The 17,661-nt window shown below is 35.0% G+C and overlaps 1 protein-coding gene across 3 annotated transcripts in view; it reads right to left on the bottom strand.

Moving 5' to 3' along the window:
* The window catches only part of ADGRL3 (adhesion G protein-coupled receptor L3), an 827,678-nt gene that overhangs the window by 93,098 nt on the left and 716,919 nt on the right, over window positions 1–17,661 (bottom strand). For all 3 annotated transcript variants that reach the window (XM_049630539.1, XM_049630537.1, XM_049630538.1), the window contains one exon: window positions 2,988–3,197. In XM_049630539.1, coding sequence (XP_049486496.1) covers window positions 2,988–3,197 — 210 coding nt within the window. The remainder of the gene's footprint in view (window positions 1–2,987; window positions 3,198–17,661) is intronic.

The raw sequence follows: 17,661 nt of genomic DNA, 5'->3' as shown, positions 1-17,661 counted from the left end.
CTCTCTCTCAAAGTGAATAAAAATAAACTTAAAAAAATTTTATCAAGACTGCGGTAATACAATAGGTCTGCCAAAAAATAAATAAGATTCTTAAATTTCAGATATTAAAACCTAATTAAGTATAACCTACCTTTCAAAACTATATCTAACATTCTGCTAATAATGTCTTACAGATGACAGCATAGTATTATAAGGAAAAATAATAAAATTTAGGAAAAAGTTCTAATAAGAGCCTAGTTATTGATAATTGTTTCTGAGATTAACGTTTTAAAAATACAACTATGAATTATTTTTCTTGGCCTTAATCATGGGTGTTCTAACATATTAAATTCTTCAATTGTAAATGAAAGAGAAACATTAAAACCAAGGAGAATAAAAGCTCGTAAAATTCAAAACGAGGGGCGCCTGGATGGCTCAGTTGGTTGAGCATCTGACTCAGTCTCAGCTCAGGTCACGATCTCCTAGTTCCTAGGTTGCAACCCTGCAGCGGGCTCTGTGCTGATGGCATGGGCCTGCTTGGGATTCTCTCTCTCCCTCTCTCTCTGCTCCTCCCCTGCTCATGCTTGCTGTCTCTCTCAAAATAAATAACGATTAAAAAATAAAAATAAAATAATTGTAGTATTTTGTGATGGGATCACCAATTCATTATTATTATTTGCTTGTTTATTTCTTCCCTGCTTGATTTCAGAAAGGATTTAAGGTGGCATTGGGAAGTTCATACTAAAAAGTATAAAAGTAGGTTTAAAATAAAATAAAATAGAAGGCTCCAGAGTACTTTCTTTCCCTCTATTTCTTTCTTTCTTTCTTTCTTTCTTTCTTTCTTTCTTTCTTTCTTTCTTTCTTTTTGTTATTATAAAAAATGTTGGCCTAGAAGACAGCCAGCCCCTACCTTGGCATATTCTCTAAGGCACTACGAGTTTCAGCTGACCATATATTAGTTTTCTTATGTGAGTTCTGGAATTCTCACTCCTTGGGGAAGCAGCAGTCTTTATTTTTAATTTAAGAAATTCTAGTTAAAAATCTATAGCTCCTACTAGAAAAAGGCAACAAATTTATAGAAATCATCAAATTATTACAGATTCAATGATAAGTATGATCCTTGAGACAGAGACAAAGGCCAAGTCAGTTTCACCAAGTAAGAGAGATGGCGATGAGGATGTCTCACGTCACCAGGCTAGAGACAAAGCCGAGCCTACTCACCATAGAAAAGGCAGGAAGAGGACACTTATCCAGCAACAAGAAGAAAGACAAGTTGGGCTAAGATGCACTCAACTCAACTTTTTCTTATCAATCTTTGTTCTCTAGGCTACTTGTCAGAAGTTAGTTTGTGCGGCATACAACGTGTGGTGAAGTTTGTCATACCACATGTACATTAGGAAACAAAAGTATGAATAAGGTTTCTAAATGAAAAGAAATCACACAGCATTCGAATTGCAGGTTAACAAGAGAATGAAATGATTTCTTCTTGGAAATAGCACAGTTTTCCATTTCTTGCTTTTTAGAGTTAGAACCTCAACTATTAATTTTTGTTATCAGAAGACTTAACTCTTTTGGGAAAGCAATGTGCACTTTGATTGCTTATTCATATGTATGCATTTATGGGAAAAGCTGTCACATTTGTGTATGATAACCAATTAAAAGTAAAATCACCATAATTGTACCCTTTACAGCCATTAATCATGAATGTGTAATCACAAACATGAATCCAACTGCATTTTTATTGTAAAGTACTCCATACTTATGGACACATACCAGAGAACAGCATTAAGGGAATGAATTATTTATTATGCCTACACATCTTCTAAAAAAATGGAAGTTTTTTTTTTCTCAATTGCAGTTTAGTCATGAAGCAAACCTATGCTATGTGCATGAATCCTAAGTAAATAGAACGGGCCTCACAAAAAGTATAAGCAGGCATAGAGTCTGTTGAATAATTAGATACTATCTGTTATTCACGTTTTCTGTTTGGTTTCACCCAAAACAGTTGGCTGGTGCAGTTCCTTTCCCCCTTTTACTTTTTCTACTTCTTCCCTTCCTCTCTTTCATTTTCTGATGACCGAACATAGTTAGTAGTAAAGTACAAAGCTGGCATTAAAGATGTAAAAACAGAACTTGCACAAATGTGTGTCAAACAAAATTTGGGAAGAGTTTATAAATTCTAAAAATGACCTACGGTTTAAACTATTTTCCAAATAGTTCAATTAAAAAAACTCATTTTATACATGAAGTTTTTAATGTGATATAAACTGATTTTTTTTTTTTTGAGACAGAGAGAGACAGAGCATGAACGGGGGAGGGGCAGAGAGAGAGGGAGACACAGAATCGGAAACAGGTTCCAGGCTCCGAGCCATCAGCCCAGAGCCTGACGCGGGGCTCGAACTCACGGACCGTGAGATCGTGACCTGGCTGAAGTCGGACGCTTAACCGACTGCGCCACCCAGGCGCCCCAAGATTTTTTTTTTAAATATATGATGGGGGCACCTGGCTGGCTCAGTCAGGAAAGCATACAACTCTTATGAGGGTTGTGGGTTGGAGCCCCACACTGGGTGTAAAGATTACTAAAATAAATAAATAAATAAACTTAAGAAAAAAGAGTATGTGATAAACTTTGAAAAATAACAATTGTATCTATCAGGAGAGATATTCTTCAATGCCCCACATGATTTTATTTAACATTCATCAATATTCTGCTCTGATAAAAACAAAATGAAACAAACACCCACACATACAAACTAATGAGGAGATACAGTTCCTTAGAATTGCAAGGTTACGAACAGAATTTCTCAAGAAATGCACATTCATACATCCCTAACATTCACTGCCTCTTTACAACAATGGGGTATGAAAAAGGGAAACTGAGTAAGATCTGAAAATTAATAATTATCTTAGACAACCAGAAGAGAGGATACTTTCAAACAAGAATATTTTGGGTATTAGAAAGCTGGAGATGGAGACATTTTTTCCTAACATCAGTGGAAGCTGCTTACTGGTTGGTCCGTTCGATTGATTCCAATCAGGAAGAGCAGTTCAGCTACAAAAAGGCTGATGCAGAGGTTCTTGTGGATGGTGTTACGGTCACTCTGGAGCCCACGGAAAAAGCAAAATGTGAAGATGCAAATCAGGAGACAAACAAGGGACAGCAAAATTCCAACCCACGTGATCACATCCAGAAGAAGGTCATGGACCGCATCACTGTGCTGGAAATACAACAGAAAAGCCATAAGTTGCACTTATGCATAACAGATTGTGAAGTCTTACGAGGGCCTGGATTCATGAAGCATGATTATCATAATGCGCTAAATATCCTATGCACACACAATGAATAAGATAACTTATTGTTCAGGTTTTCTAGTCCACAGGTAAAAGATTTTATATTTTCTGAGGTTTAAATCAGTTTGCTATTCAGGGATGTCAGTGGTGTTTGTACCTTTCTTGATTAAATATGCTTTTAGGATGCAAATGGTTGAAGCAACCTAACTTAATTCTGGCCTAAGATTTCAAATTTTATTTTTTCAACTCATATCACTTTTTTAGGTTAATTCTTTGACAACTCCCACTAGGGAATACTCTATTTAAAAAATTAAGCTATATGCTTAAGGAAGTGGTGTCTCAACTGAAATGCTTTTTCAATCACCAAGGGATTTTTTAATAAAAAAATACAATTCCTCTGTTCTGTAGGTTCTTTATTAAAATTTCCAAGGTTGAGTTCATAAAAGTATGTATTTTTATAAAGATTCCCAGTTAATTCTGATGAACAGCCACATATGCGCACCATTTATTTAGTGGAAGATCTAAAAGAGTGAGGATATTCACTGGATTTATATTCATATTGAATGGCTTAAGGAGATCAGGAAGTTTGATCCTTGAAGGGTTTGCATGAATAGAGCCTGTTATACATAGATGGAAAATAAGCATTCAGTATTACTATACCCCATAGCAGTATAAAACAGATAGAGCTAAGAAAAAGAAAAAGCTCATAAAAGCTTCTGTACTAAAACTGCATTTTTTTTTTTGGTTCTGTTAAAATAATCTTGTGAGTTCCATACCATCCATGTTCCTTGTTCTTTATACTATCTCATTTCTGTCCTTGTTCCAAGATTCCAGATTCTATTCCTTCCCTATGGTAGACTGACTCTACCCAAAACACTTCTGTGAAGCATTAGAATATACAGTGGCCCACACAGCAGCATGCCAAGGTATTGGAGCAGAGTTCAGAAATTGTCCATGACTGTCAATGCCTCTTTTCTTCACAGGTTTCTGGAAAAGCCGTGAAGACCTAACTTCCATAAGTAGGACTTCTTCTCAAAAATCTAACATTAGATTTTTTAAAAATGTAAGTGGCAAAGGGATCTTTATGATGCCATTTATACAAAATTTTAAAGGACAAAAAAAAAAACCCAGTGACTTCAATTTTTATGGATATGTGCATAAGCAGTGCAAGTGTAATATGAGGATGGGGAATTTTTTAGTTAAAAACAAAGAAATGCATTTCTAATTGACATCTTTTTCCACTGTGTAGATCATACACGTTGATTATTATGTTAGGATGGAGGTTACTACATTTGGTTGTCTTCCACACTGTTAACTCACTTTCAAAATACATAAATATCCAGGTTTTCCAGGGTTACTTGTGTCTATTCAAACTTCATACTTTTAGGTTTTTTACAAACGTCATACAAAGATTATTCTGAATATGAAAATTCTTACAAGTGAGTCCCTATGCTGTAACCTAAATCATAGCTCTTCTCAGATTGCCAGATGAGACTTCACAGTTGTTATTTGATACAGAACTCTGCTAGCACACTGTCAATGAAACCGTTTTGAAATATTCCTGCATAACTCTAGGTATATTTCTCGGAAGGAGCTGAAATCATGAAAAGAAAACTACGTGAAATTTTGCTTTAACTGCTTTGTTCTCCAGGGGACACTACTAACATAGTGTTGGGTCTCAGATAGCTTAAATTACTTTTACTATTTGAATGTGGAGAGTGGTTAGTGCTACCCGGTTCCCTGAACAGAGGGCTATTTGCTCTCTTCTTTGACTCAAAGGAAAGATGCTGTGTTTGAGTATCAAGCACCAATGTTCAGCACAGCAGTCTTCTATAATGGGAAAGATGGCAGGTATAATACATTCTCAAATGTATCCTAAAGACCTAAAACACTAACAAGAGAGAGAGAGAGACAGAGAGAGAGAGAGAGAGAGAGAGAAGGAAAGAACGAAAGAAAGAAAGAAAGAAAGAAAGAAAGAAAGAAGAAAGAAAGAAAGAGAAAGAAACCAAAATAACTCCTGCCTTTGTCTGGGTAGTTGCATTATTAGAAATGTATTTACTTTACTCAGTGCCTTCATAAGTCCATCAAAAACCCCATGCAGAGTTATTAAGAGAAGAATACCAGATGTCAAAACATCAGTAGAAAAAGTACATTACACTCAAAGACAGAACAAAAAAAGTCTAGTGATTAATTCACCTTTCAGGTATTGGTGTCTAGCTCAGAAATCATCAACACCAACCACCCTGTGCTTACTATACTGTGATAGCAGCACACTTCGGGATACAACTACCACTTGAATTTTATAAATAAGATGAAAGGAAAAGAACAATGGATATTAAATGCCAATAAAAGCTGTAAGTATAGCCTTCTTTATCATAGCGTACCATAACAGAACTTTCAGAAGGCTAAGCTACGAAAAAAACCACATCCCCTTCAAGAGGATGGCCAATTGAATAAAACTTAGGCATGGTGTAACAGTATGATGATGGATCAAGTATTCTTATTTCCAAGGTTTGATGTTTGTGAGCACTATATAACTCAATCACCCATAACATGTACTATACGTAACATTATGTGCCTTGAAATCTTATTAATCTTATATCTTATTAATGTTTTAACCCAACATGTAGTACTACTAGGTTTGCAAATGAAAAATCCTTAATAAATATTTGTTTTTGAATGATGATGATAATCGCACTCTGCTTAGACCAAATGCCTTAGAGCTGAATTACCTATATCAGTATAGGTTTAACATCGCTTTAATCTCCACTGAATGCTTAAAAAGGTTTCAAGTATTACATGTTAAAAACTGAGATCCTCATCATATCCTGTTTCTCCCTCCACCCTGCAAACAAACTTTTCTTCCCTCTGTTTTCCCATTTCAGTAAACAACAACAACAACATTCTTTGAGGTATTCTTGCCAAAAACTTATGAGTCACGTTGATTCCTCTCTTTCACATGCCACACTTTATCCACCAGGACATCTTGTGGGCTCTGCCTTCTAAAGCTGGTATATGCCCATCACTTCAACTACACCAAAGTGGTTGGAGCCATCCATTTTTTTAGTAGCCCCCTAACTGATCTCCCCACTTTGATCCTCACCCCCCTTCCCTCTATATACAACAGGGAAGAGAGATTATTTTCAAATATAATTCAGATGATATGACTCATTGATGAAAGGCATCCAATGTCTTCTATCTCAATGACAGTAAAAACCAGTCTTTCAAAGGTCTGCAAGGCACTATAACATCAGCATCTCCATGGCACCATTTCCTATTCTCCCCTTCATTCAGTTAATTCCACTGAGTTGTCCTGCTCCATTCTTTGAATATGTCAAAGACATTCCAGGCTCAGAATCTTTGCATTTGCTGTTCCCTTCGCCTGGAATGCTCTTCCAAAAGGCAGCTGCATGGCTTACTTGATACCCTCTTTCAGTCCCTCTTTCAAATGGTACCTTCTCATAGTTTTTCTGAGTCACCATATCTGAAATTGCAACCACATTTTCCCCATTCTGACTCTTTCTCTATTACTTTTCCTGCATTATTTTTCTCATCAGCACTTATCTACAGTATATATTTTGTTAATATTGCTTGTCTACTGTCTGTGTCTCCCTCTAGAAATTATACTCCAAGAGAATAAATTGTTTTATCTTTCTAATCACAATTGTATCCACAGGTATAACACAAAATTATATACCATAGAGTGGATGCACAATATGTTGACTGAATGACTCTCTAATTATCCCCATCTTCTAGAATGGATTTAAATTATAAACTAAAATTTGTATCATGCTGTCCATTGCACAATCTTTGGAACTCTTTGGTTTTTAAATCACACACTCTAAAATCTTAACTAAAAGGTAAAGAAAATTAGAGCTGAAGAATGAGAAGGATGTTACACCATAATATTTTAAGATATGTTGAAACGTCAAGGTGTTACATTAATTATGACAATTGAGGCCAAACTATGCAGCGAAGCAAGAAGACTTCAGAAATAAGTCTTAGGGTCTAAAGGCATGGATTTAACCCTGCCACTCTAAGTTCACAATTGTTACCTTGAACAAACTACTTAACCTTTTGAGTATCAAAAGCCCCATACACATAGAGATAAAATGACTGAGGCTTCAGCATCTTGTGATAAGTAATTAAGATAATATATATGAAAGCAAGAAAGTCAATGTTTCTTATTTCCTTTTTTAAATTTTTTTTAATGTTTATTTATTTTTGAGAGAGAGAGACAGAGAGTGAGCCAGGGAGGGGCAGAGAGAAAGGGAGACACAGAATCCAAAGCAGGCTCCAGGCTCCCAGCCATCAGCACAGAGCCTGATGTGGGGCTTGAACTCACAAACCGTGAGATCATGACCTGAGCTGAAGTAGGACGCCTAACCGACTGAGCCACCCAAGTGCCCCTCTTATTTCCTTTTTTAATTTGAAAATAGTCTGGATTATTTTCTTGTTTGACAGCAGCCTTCATTTAAATAATCAAAAGTCTGTATGAATGATAAGTGTTGGATCAGAAAAATAATAACTGTGACAAGAATAAATGTTAATGTTATTTTAACTAACATTAAACATTGGACACAAAACATTATTCCAACCAACTGATGAATTACCTAAGTTCACTTTGTAACATTGCCAGTTTATTTTATGTTAATTATATTTGTGCTATTGATGAATTAAGGTCACAAAGTGCCTGCATTATCTGAAGGAGGCAGATTTTAACTTTAGAATCTGAATTCTACATACACTATTGCACAAATGTGTTTATAACTTTTACATAATATAACACAAAGGTGCTCAATTTCACCTTTCTATTCTTCTTTAACCTATAACAAAAAGACAAAGTAGCAATGGAAGATATATACCTAATCCCCACCCCCCCAACCCAGAGTCTGACCATACATAGATTACTATAATCTGTTGGGAAGAATTCTTGAAAAACTCACAAAAAATTTTTTTAAGACAAAAAATCCAAAGATTCAAGGAGATTAACTTCTTAAGAGAAGATGGAGAGGTGTGAAAGGAAATCTTCAAGCAGAATGACAGAATGATTCCCAGAATGATATTCCAGAAAGAAGATACTTTTGGAAAATGAAATGATTCTATACTCTCTAGAAAGAAATTTTTATTAAAACAATATTTGTTTTTCAGGTTTTCTATGACATTTCTATTTATATTTGAAATGCCAAATATTTTGTCAAATCTACACAAAGTGTGTGATTTTCTGTTTTCTGTTTGTCTCAGTGAATTTGCTTTGCCTATCACCATGGAGAGCTTACAGAGTAACACAAATGTCACAAAAGGGTGAGTGTCACATTTGGGGGAAAAAATGCCCTAAACAATGATGTTTTGTAGAAGACACTCTGTCAATGTAAAATACTCAAAGATACAAACAGGTACATTTAATGAAACTAAATCCAAATCTATGGAAAAGGAAAACGTGACTTTCGTCTCATGATTTTAAAATAATTAATCTGAGTACACTAAGACCTTTGGTGGAAGTCTTGATGTTTCTAACTTTATTGTCCAAAAGGCAAGTCAACAAACAAGATGGAGAAATAGATTGTGAAATGTTTTTCATTTTAACTGCATAAGTGTTTCCAGATGGGACATGAACTATGTGAATTAATTTGTAAACCCTCCGGATGGTTTTTCTTTTATCATAATTTTAGAAAGTTATATTTTCTAGACACTACTTAAACAATCACTCCATATAATTATTAATTCTGGGCCAGTAATTATCAAGAACCTGTTTAACTTTCTGCATAATAATGTATCATTTAAATGTTCAGTCAGATTTGTTAAAGCATAATAATATGATTTTTTCAATTGCCTCTTAAACATTATCTCTTTCTGAAATATTTGGAACATAACTAAAATAAATTTTCTTTCTTTCTTTTTTGCAAAAATATGAGCACTTGCTTTGCTATTAATGTATCACAAAAGCATAAGGCCAGTAAGGTTACAGAAGGCTATTTTCTGATGAATGTTGTGTAAACTGTGTAAACCAGTTCCTAGCATTGCTCTAACTCTTGGGAGACAGGTCATCAGACACAGTTCACTCTGCAAATACTTGCAAAAATAAAGGGTGCAATGCACTCAGGAAATTAGGATTTCCTTGTGGAAGAAGATGAAGGTCAAAGTTGAGTAAGACAGCGAGACGAACAACATAATCGCATTTAATATTTTCACAGTAAATTAACCAAAAAATCAGCAAAATTTTTCAGATTTGTATTACATTGAAAAAAAAAACAATCTAAATATTTTCAGGCGTTTATTGCTAAGAGAGAAATACTGGCACCTAAGAGCACACAAAAACATACATAACCAACTGTCCTTTGGATTCAACGGAACTTATTCAGCAAATCTTGGTTTCAAAAGTGTAGCATAGCAGCCTCTAAGTTATTTGACATTTTCTTGCTTTGAATTAAAAAAAATATTTAATTCACCATATTTGGTGAGCCAAATTTACAACCACCATAAAATAATGAAACAGAAAAGAAGATAGTAGAAAATGTAGGAACTAAGTAAGTATCTTACTGGTGCTGCGTTAAAACACAGTAATAGGTTAAAAAAGGTAGATTAAAGTTGATGAACCAGTAATAGATTAGTGATCAGTTAGAACTTTTCAAAGGCAATGAAATGACTGAACAGTAAATAAGAAAGAAGATTTTATAAGTATATGCAATGAGGGTAGGGAATGAAGCTAGGCAGACAGAAAATTCCATCCTTAGTGTTTCTAAGTAAAGTAAGGTGATGATGATGATGATAGCCAAAACATAACTTTTAAAATGTCATACTGTGTTCGAAGTGCTTATTTGTTTTATTAGGATATGCAATCACATAAAACATTATGATGTGATATTATTATCTCCAAGTTATAGATGAAGGAACTGAAGCACAAAGAACAAGTAATTTACTCCAGATGATTCACCTAGTATGCAACAGAGAAAGGATTAGTGGTAGGGTAAGTAACTGTCGAGGTTTGCTCAGGACTATCCTAGCTTTATGTTTTCGAATGCTGGGAAAGATCCTTCATGAAAGGATCTCAGCCTTTAGAGATGCTTCAGAAGTTTGGGAGAAAATTATAAAATCTGTATGATAGTCTGGCTGAACACAGGCTGGAAGCTATACTATCTGCAGTGTCAATTCATGTAGCATTGATTACCCATTTTCTTTAGCGACTCCTGCTGTTTTTCACCCTGACTCTTGATGTTGGCATCTGTTATTTGCACTTCCCAGTATCGGATCATCCAATGTTGCATCCCTCTGAGTGATAACAGTTTCACTGCTTGTGATCATGTCTTCCTCTTTGACTTTGGATTGATTTTGGTATGTATCCATTTGTATGTATCCATTGCTTTGTATGGATTGATTTGTATGGTGCTTTGTGCTACTTCAAGTCTTAACACTGTAAATATTGTGACCATGTTTCTAACAATTCATTACTGAAACTGAGAATGACAATAATATAATAAGATGACAATACTAAAACAGGCCAAACAACTGTGCTATTTTAAAGACACATGGAAGGGGTGCCTGGGTGGCTCGGTCAGTTAAGCGTCCAACTTCGGCTCAGGTCATGATCTCACGGTCCATGAATTCGAGCCCCACATCGGGCTCTGTGCTGACAGCTCAGAGCCTGGAGCCTGTTTCCAATTCTGTGTGTCCCTCTCTCTCTGCCCCTCCCCTGTTCATGCTCTGTCTCTCTCTGTCTCAAAAATAAATAAACGTTAAAAAAAAAATAAAGACACATGGAAGAATTCATGAAACCATATTGGAGAAGTAAGCAAAGTAGAGCATTTCGTACAACATGCAGAAATAAATTTGGGACCACACATGAGAGAGAAGGTTGTATGAATGTGGATATGGAGGTTGAATCTCACAAGTTTAGGATGAGGCAGGAAAGTTTTTATAAAACCAAAAGTTTTTTTTAATCTCCCCCCAAAAAAGACACGAATGCTCAGTTGAAATGAACACTCATTGAATGCATTGGAGTATACCATAAGAATAAACATTCATTACTATTTGTTCCCATTATTGTTTTGTTCCTGACTTGGAGATTGCACATTGCAGTGCTGTGAGAAAACAAAAGGGGAAATTTGGATAGCCAATGTTTTGTCCCTTCATAGTGTAGAGCTGATTCTGTCAGATCTTAACCAATGACCATACTTTCTCTAGCATATCAGGTGACATATTGAATCATGGCAACAAAACATGTTTCCCCTAGCTCTTAGGTATTTTGATTTGAAACATGGGGTTTGAACTTTCTTTTTTTTTAATGTTTATTTTTGAGAGAGAGAGAGAGAGAGAGAGACAGAACCTGTGTGAGAGGGGAGGGGCAGAGAGAAAAGAAGAGAGAAAAGTCCAAGAAGGCTCTGTGCTGACAAGCACAATGCAGGGCTGGAACTCCCTGATTGTGAGATCATGACCTGAGCCCAAATCAAGAGCGGGACACTTAACTGACTGAGCCACCCAGGTGTCCCGAAACATGGAGTTTGAAATCATTATCTTGATTTCTATAAAAGTTTTAATGGAACTTCAGAAGACATAAAACAAAAGATTGTTGACACGTTGTCCAGGCACAAAATAGACTTTGCGCATCTATGTGCATATTCAATAGACAGTGCAAATGTAAATTTTGGAAAAGTCAATCCAGCCTATAAACTTCTTACCTACTAAATGTCCTGTATACCTTGTACACAAGGTAGCTATAAGGAGATGTGGTTTGCTTACTATGATAATGAAGTTTCATAATGAAACTTTTTGGTCATTTTTCAGTTCCCTCAAAATGGGCAGAGGTGTTTTTTTTTTTTCCTTTTCTTCTTTTTTTTTAAATTTTCTAGAAAGGGAAGGAGACAATCTCCTAAGACATGTACCTACAAGATAGATATCATTGCTGCTGGCCATAGAGAAGACGTGAGAATATTGGCCTTCTATAAAATCATATTTTCAAAGTGTGGGACAAGAAGAATGTCTTTCCCTAATTTCCCTAATGACATTCCCTAAGAATGTCTTATATGACAGATAAGAATGAAGAAAAAGATTATAATAAAACAAATTTTTATGACGTTTCTCCAAAGCTACTGAACTCTGAAAAAGCTATAAGGAACTGAGAAAAAGATAGACTGACTCCATTTGAGTTGCATGAATTTCTGTGTAGGTTAGGACAAAACCCCATACAGAGAAAACATTATGGGGGATTTAAGATTTTCCAAAAAAAAAAAAAAAAGTCACTAGAAAGGGCAATCAAGTTAAACAGGACTTTCTCATTCCTTTTTTAAAACCTTTGTTATTATTTGGAAACCAATCTTGATTTCATAAAGTAAAGTCACCTCACTGCTTTAAAACCATTATCCTTGATAGTGTTTTACATTATTTAACAACCAGTGTGCTTGGAAGTGTTTAAAAATGATGAATATTTTGGACACGGAGATGAATTCACAGATGCAAAAGAACTGATTGACAAACAGCTGGTCTACCAAAAGAAGTTTCTAGATACAAAGTGGAAGGGCATATTTAGAGAGATGAGAACTAATTCCTACAAGTCTAAAAACCTACTAGGTGAAGATATTAAATAAAATCCTTTGTATTTTATGCTCAATATTTTTCTTGAAGGTTTTATTTTTAAGTAATCTCTACACCCAATGTGGGGCTTGAACTCATAACCCCAAGATCAAGAGTTTTATGCTCTACCAACTCAGTCAGGCACCCCTAGGCTCAACATTTCTGTTGAGAAGATATTTAGTTTGATGTCATCACATTGGATAAAACATAATACTAGGAATCTATGTAATATGGGCTTGGTAAGAGCAGAACCATAGGTCAAAGTGAATTTTACTTCTGACTTTATTCAATTTTAATTCTCAAAAAAAAAAGACAGAAAAAGAAAGAAACATGTCAGAGCTATTTCTATTAAATATGAGTAATCTCTCTCTCTCTCTCAAAAATAAATATAATTTTTTTAAGGGAGTGCCTGGGTGACTCAGACGGTTAACATCGACTTCAGTTCAGGTCATGATCTCACAGTTTGTGGTTCTGAGCCCCGCGTCAGGCTCTGTGCTGTGTCTCCTCCTCTCTCTGCCCATCCCCACTCACACTCTGTATGTGTGTCTTTCTCTCTCAAAAATAAACATAAGAAAATTTAAAAAATATGAGTCATATCTGTTTAATTATGTACTAACTTTTTGAAGTCTCACACTTACATATCTTAAAAATACACAATAACATAGTCCCAAAATTCAAATATCCAATAAAATTCACAATATCAGAGGACAGAAAGACACATATAAAAATGTTTTATAGTTTTTCACACTTATTAGCCCTACTATTAATTAGTGTTAAAAACTATTAATGTCATTATTCAGTAGCAATAACACAGATGTACATAATTACTCATTAAATATTAAGTATATTTTTGATCTGGTAGTGCTGTTTCCCAACGAGCTCTCCAAAAAGTTGCTCACTCTAACTGGTGGCCAACTACTCCATGCTCTTAACAACTTCACCAACAGTGGAGAGAACCACAGATCCTCTCCCATATTCCTTTTCTGACCAATTTTACTAAGTTCCTTAGAAATGGACAGGGCCAGGCTTTCAAAGGTAAAAACTTCCTTAAAGTATCCTTTGAATACAATGATTAAATCTAACAGTTTTATTAACACGGTTTGCCAGTGATTATTCAGCAAATGTCCTAATTCTCATACAAAATGGGTAATCTCTACTAAGATTGTTTCCATTAACACACACACACACACACACACACACAATTTTTGAAACTACATCTTAAAGGGGTTAGATGATATGGAATATCATAGAGGAGTTGAAGTACAATGAAAGGAAACAATGGAATAGCCAGACTTGAATTACGCAGATATGTTCATTGTTATATATGTATCATTCTTCTCATCCAGTAATTTCCTTCTGCATGTAAGCAAAGATAAATTCACCACAATAAGAAAGAAAAGTTTTAAAATAGAAACAAATCAACTTAGGTTTAAAAGAGAAAGTAATTTTGCATAACTAGATTATGAAAACCATACAGATAGAAACTACACCAAACCCTAAATATATACTAAAATTTTGGTAGATTCATGCTAAGAATATTCCTTGTATGCCTGCTATACTTCAGGTACTAAATAAAACAGAATGTAGATATAAACACTCAGATACACACACACGTGCACACCTTATTTTTACACCATTATTCCATTTTCATTTGATTTTCTTAACTAAAGCAATTTCAGGAGAAAGAAAAACGGGATAGTAACTAGGCTTTCTTTTTTCCACTCTCATGAATAAATTTATTGCATTTTAAACAGAATAGGGGTCTTCCAGATAATAACCCTGGGGACAATTACCACACAGGCCTATAGACAATAACTTAAGCTAACATTAAATTTTACAAAATTAACATCTTAAAAGTTCTGTGAACTGGTAGTTAAATTAGTAAGCAAGCGACCATAGAAAACCTTTAAATAGTAATGCTTACACTATAAGGATACATGTAGTAAACTGGCAATTCTTTGAATTGTCTATAACAAGTTAGGAAAAGTGGTTCAGTTCAGCCATATCTTTGTTCAAATGCTTTTCAAATCTCATTTATACAAGTAGACCTAGTTGCCTACCTTAGAAAGCTATATAAATAACTATTCTGGAAAGCCTAGCCTAATTCCTCTGGAGTCCAATAGTTCTCTAGCTTTATCACTTTATTTACTACACACAATGGAATGAAATAGGCTAGGCAAAAAGAAGAACAATCGCTGAATAGTCTCAATGTTAGAAAAGAAAGTAAAATTTTGTGATCTGGAACAAATAGAATACAGTTAGTAAACACATCAACTAGTTCTAACGAAGAACACTATAAGCAATTGAGGATATTTTTAGGACATTAGAATGGAGAAGGTTTTTATGCTTAGTTTATTTGCTTGGTTGGTTGATTATACCTCCTTAAGCATGGGAAAATTGTGTAAGTAAAGTCATTATATTTAAAATAATTTAAAAAATAATCTTTCAGTTAGTCAGTGCCAAAAATTGTTGCACGAATGAAGAAGAGACACAATCAATAAAAAAGATTATGTGTTGATTGTATTAGTATTGATTTATAATTTCACTTAAAATGGAATTTGGGAGTGCTGATAGTGCAGGAATTGACAATGTCCGTCTAACCAACACTTTGAAGGGCTGGAAAGTTATATGCAGTTATGATAATATCTTGCTGGAGATCTAGTATTAGCTATTTCGTTGTAAAAAAAAGAATCTGTCACTTCAAAAATTGATGCAAAGCACTGGCCTACACTCTTCTCTTTTTTAGGGAAAACTTAGCTGTGTAGGGTTATATAAAAATCATTATAATTTATTAGAAATAAAACTAAATATTTGGGTCTTGACAGCTAAGTATTCCCAGGCTCAAGAGCTCAAGGGTTTGGAGGTCAGGCAAGCATATAGTGAATTAAAAAATATTTTAAGTGGGGCATCTGGGTGTCTCAGTTGGCTAAGCGTCTGACTTTGGCACAGGTCATGGCCTCACAGTTCATGAGTTCAAGCCCCACATCAGACTCTCTGCTAGCTCTCTGCTGGCCCTCTGGCTGTCAGCATGGAGCCCACTTCGGATCCTCTGTCCCCCTCTCTCTCTGCCCTTCCCCTGCTGGTTCTCTCTCTCTCAATAAATAAATAAACTTAAAAAATGTTTCAGTAAAGTTTATAATTCTCAACATGATTTTAATATTTTTTTATTCAATCCCTAAAATAATCCTGAGATAATGTTAGAAAAAGTTACTAGTCTTATGTAACTGATTTAATAGTAGGAACGGGAAGTTCAAATGATTTTGCCTGAGAACAAGAAGCAATTTCCTTTGAACGGGAATCATGACTCTAAGTCTCCTGATTTTTAATTCTCGTTCTAAATTCTCTTCAGATTATAAAGTGGGCAAATGAATTATGATGATAATACCTATTGTGGTATTGTGAGCTAAATGAAACAATGTATGTAGACATTAGAGACATGATATTCATCCCTATTATTATAGGATATGGTGCCCTTTCTGAGAGGGGAAGTCCTCACCCAATCTCCAGCTTTGGAATCTCCATAAACTTGATTACTTATCTTTTTTTTATGTTTATTTATTTATCTTTGCGGGGGGGGGGGGGGAAGGGGCAGAGAGAGAGAGTCACAGAATGTGAGGCAGACTCCAGGCTCTGAACTGTCAACACAGAGCCCAATGTGGGGCTTGAACACATGAACTGTGAGACCATGTGGGACACTTAACAAACTGAGCCACCCGGGCACACCTTGATTACTTCTTTCTTATAAAATATTTCTCATTAGAACTGCAGATGAATCTCCAGTTCCTATTCTCAGTCAAGCTTATTTACTGAAGATGATAAAGAACCTAAAAATTGTAAGTATGAGGATCCACTCTGGGTATGAGAAGACCACAGGTCTCTTTCTACTTAAAAATTCCACTACAACCCAAAACTAAAACAGAGAGAGTGTTATTAGTACTCTTAAAAATACAAATTTTACTGAAAAAATATACTTTAAAACCACAAAAACCTAGGCTCATTTCATGCTACTTCAACCCTGTCTCTCTCATTTTGCTTAAACAGTTATGTGCCTTCATCTAGAACATATTCCTTGACACTTCAAGGACAAGTTAAAGCTTGTTCTTATGTGTTTCCATAGCATCCTATACCACAATGATAAGACACTTCTCACGAAATTCTGATTTTAGTGATTACTTATCTGTATTACTAATTAGACCATAAGCTTTGACTCTCACAAAGACAATCATCAACCACTTGAGAAACAAATAAAGGGTACAGTAAACACATTACAATTTTTAAAATGAGATTAATAAAATCAAGTTTTCAAATATATTTCAACAGACTCCTCTTAGTTACAAAAAGTTCAATGTCCTATTCAATGTTCTAATAAGGGGCCTCTTGATGCAAGAGGAAGGATATATAGCATTGCCCACAGGGTTTTCTTGCCAAAAATGTTTAACCCAAATCTAATTATGAGAAAATAATCAGAAAGATTGAAATTGTGGAACATCCTACAGGACAAATGGCCTGGATTCTATGAAATGTTCTTTTCCTGAAAGAAAAAAACAGGTAGGAAAGCTTCTACATTAAATAAGGTTAAATAGATGTGGCAATTAAAGGCAAAGTGTGATTCTTAATTGGGACCTACATGGAAAATCAAAGGCTATAAAGGACATTATTAGAAGTATTGGAAAAAATTGTAATGGCTTCTGTACTAGAGGGTAGTACTTTATCAATGTTGAATTTCCTGTGTGCATTCATGGAACAGACGAAATGTCTGTGTTCTTAAAACATGTATGCTGGAAGACTTAGGAATTAAGTATTATAAGGTCAGTAATTTACTTT

The sequence above is a fragment of the Panthera uncia genome, chromosome B1, assembly GCF_023721935.1.
Source record: "Panthera uncia isolate 11264 chromosome B1, Puncia_PCG_1.0, whole genome shotgun sequence".
In the NCBI taxonomy this organism is placed as follows: domain Eukaryota; kingdom Metazoa; phylum Chordata; class Mammalia; order Carnivora; family Felidae; genus Panthera; species Panthera uncia.
The sequence above is the reverse complement of the archived record's forward strand: the minus strand, read 5'-3'. Positions and strand labels throughout refer to the sequence as shown.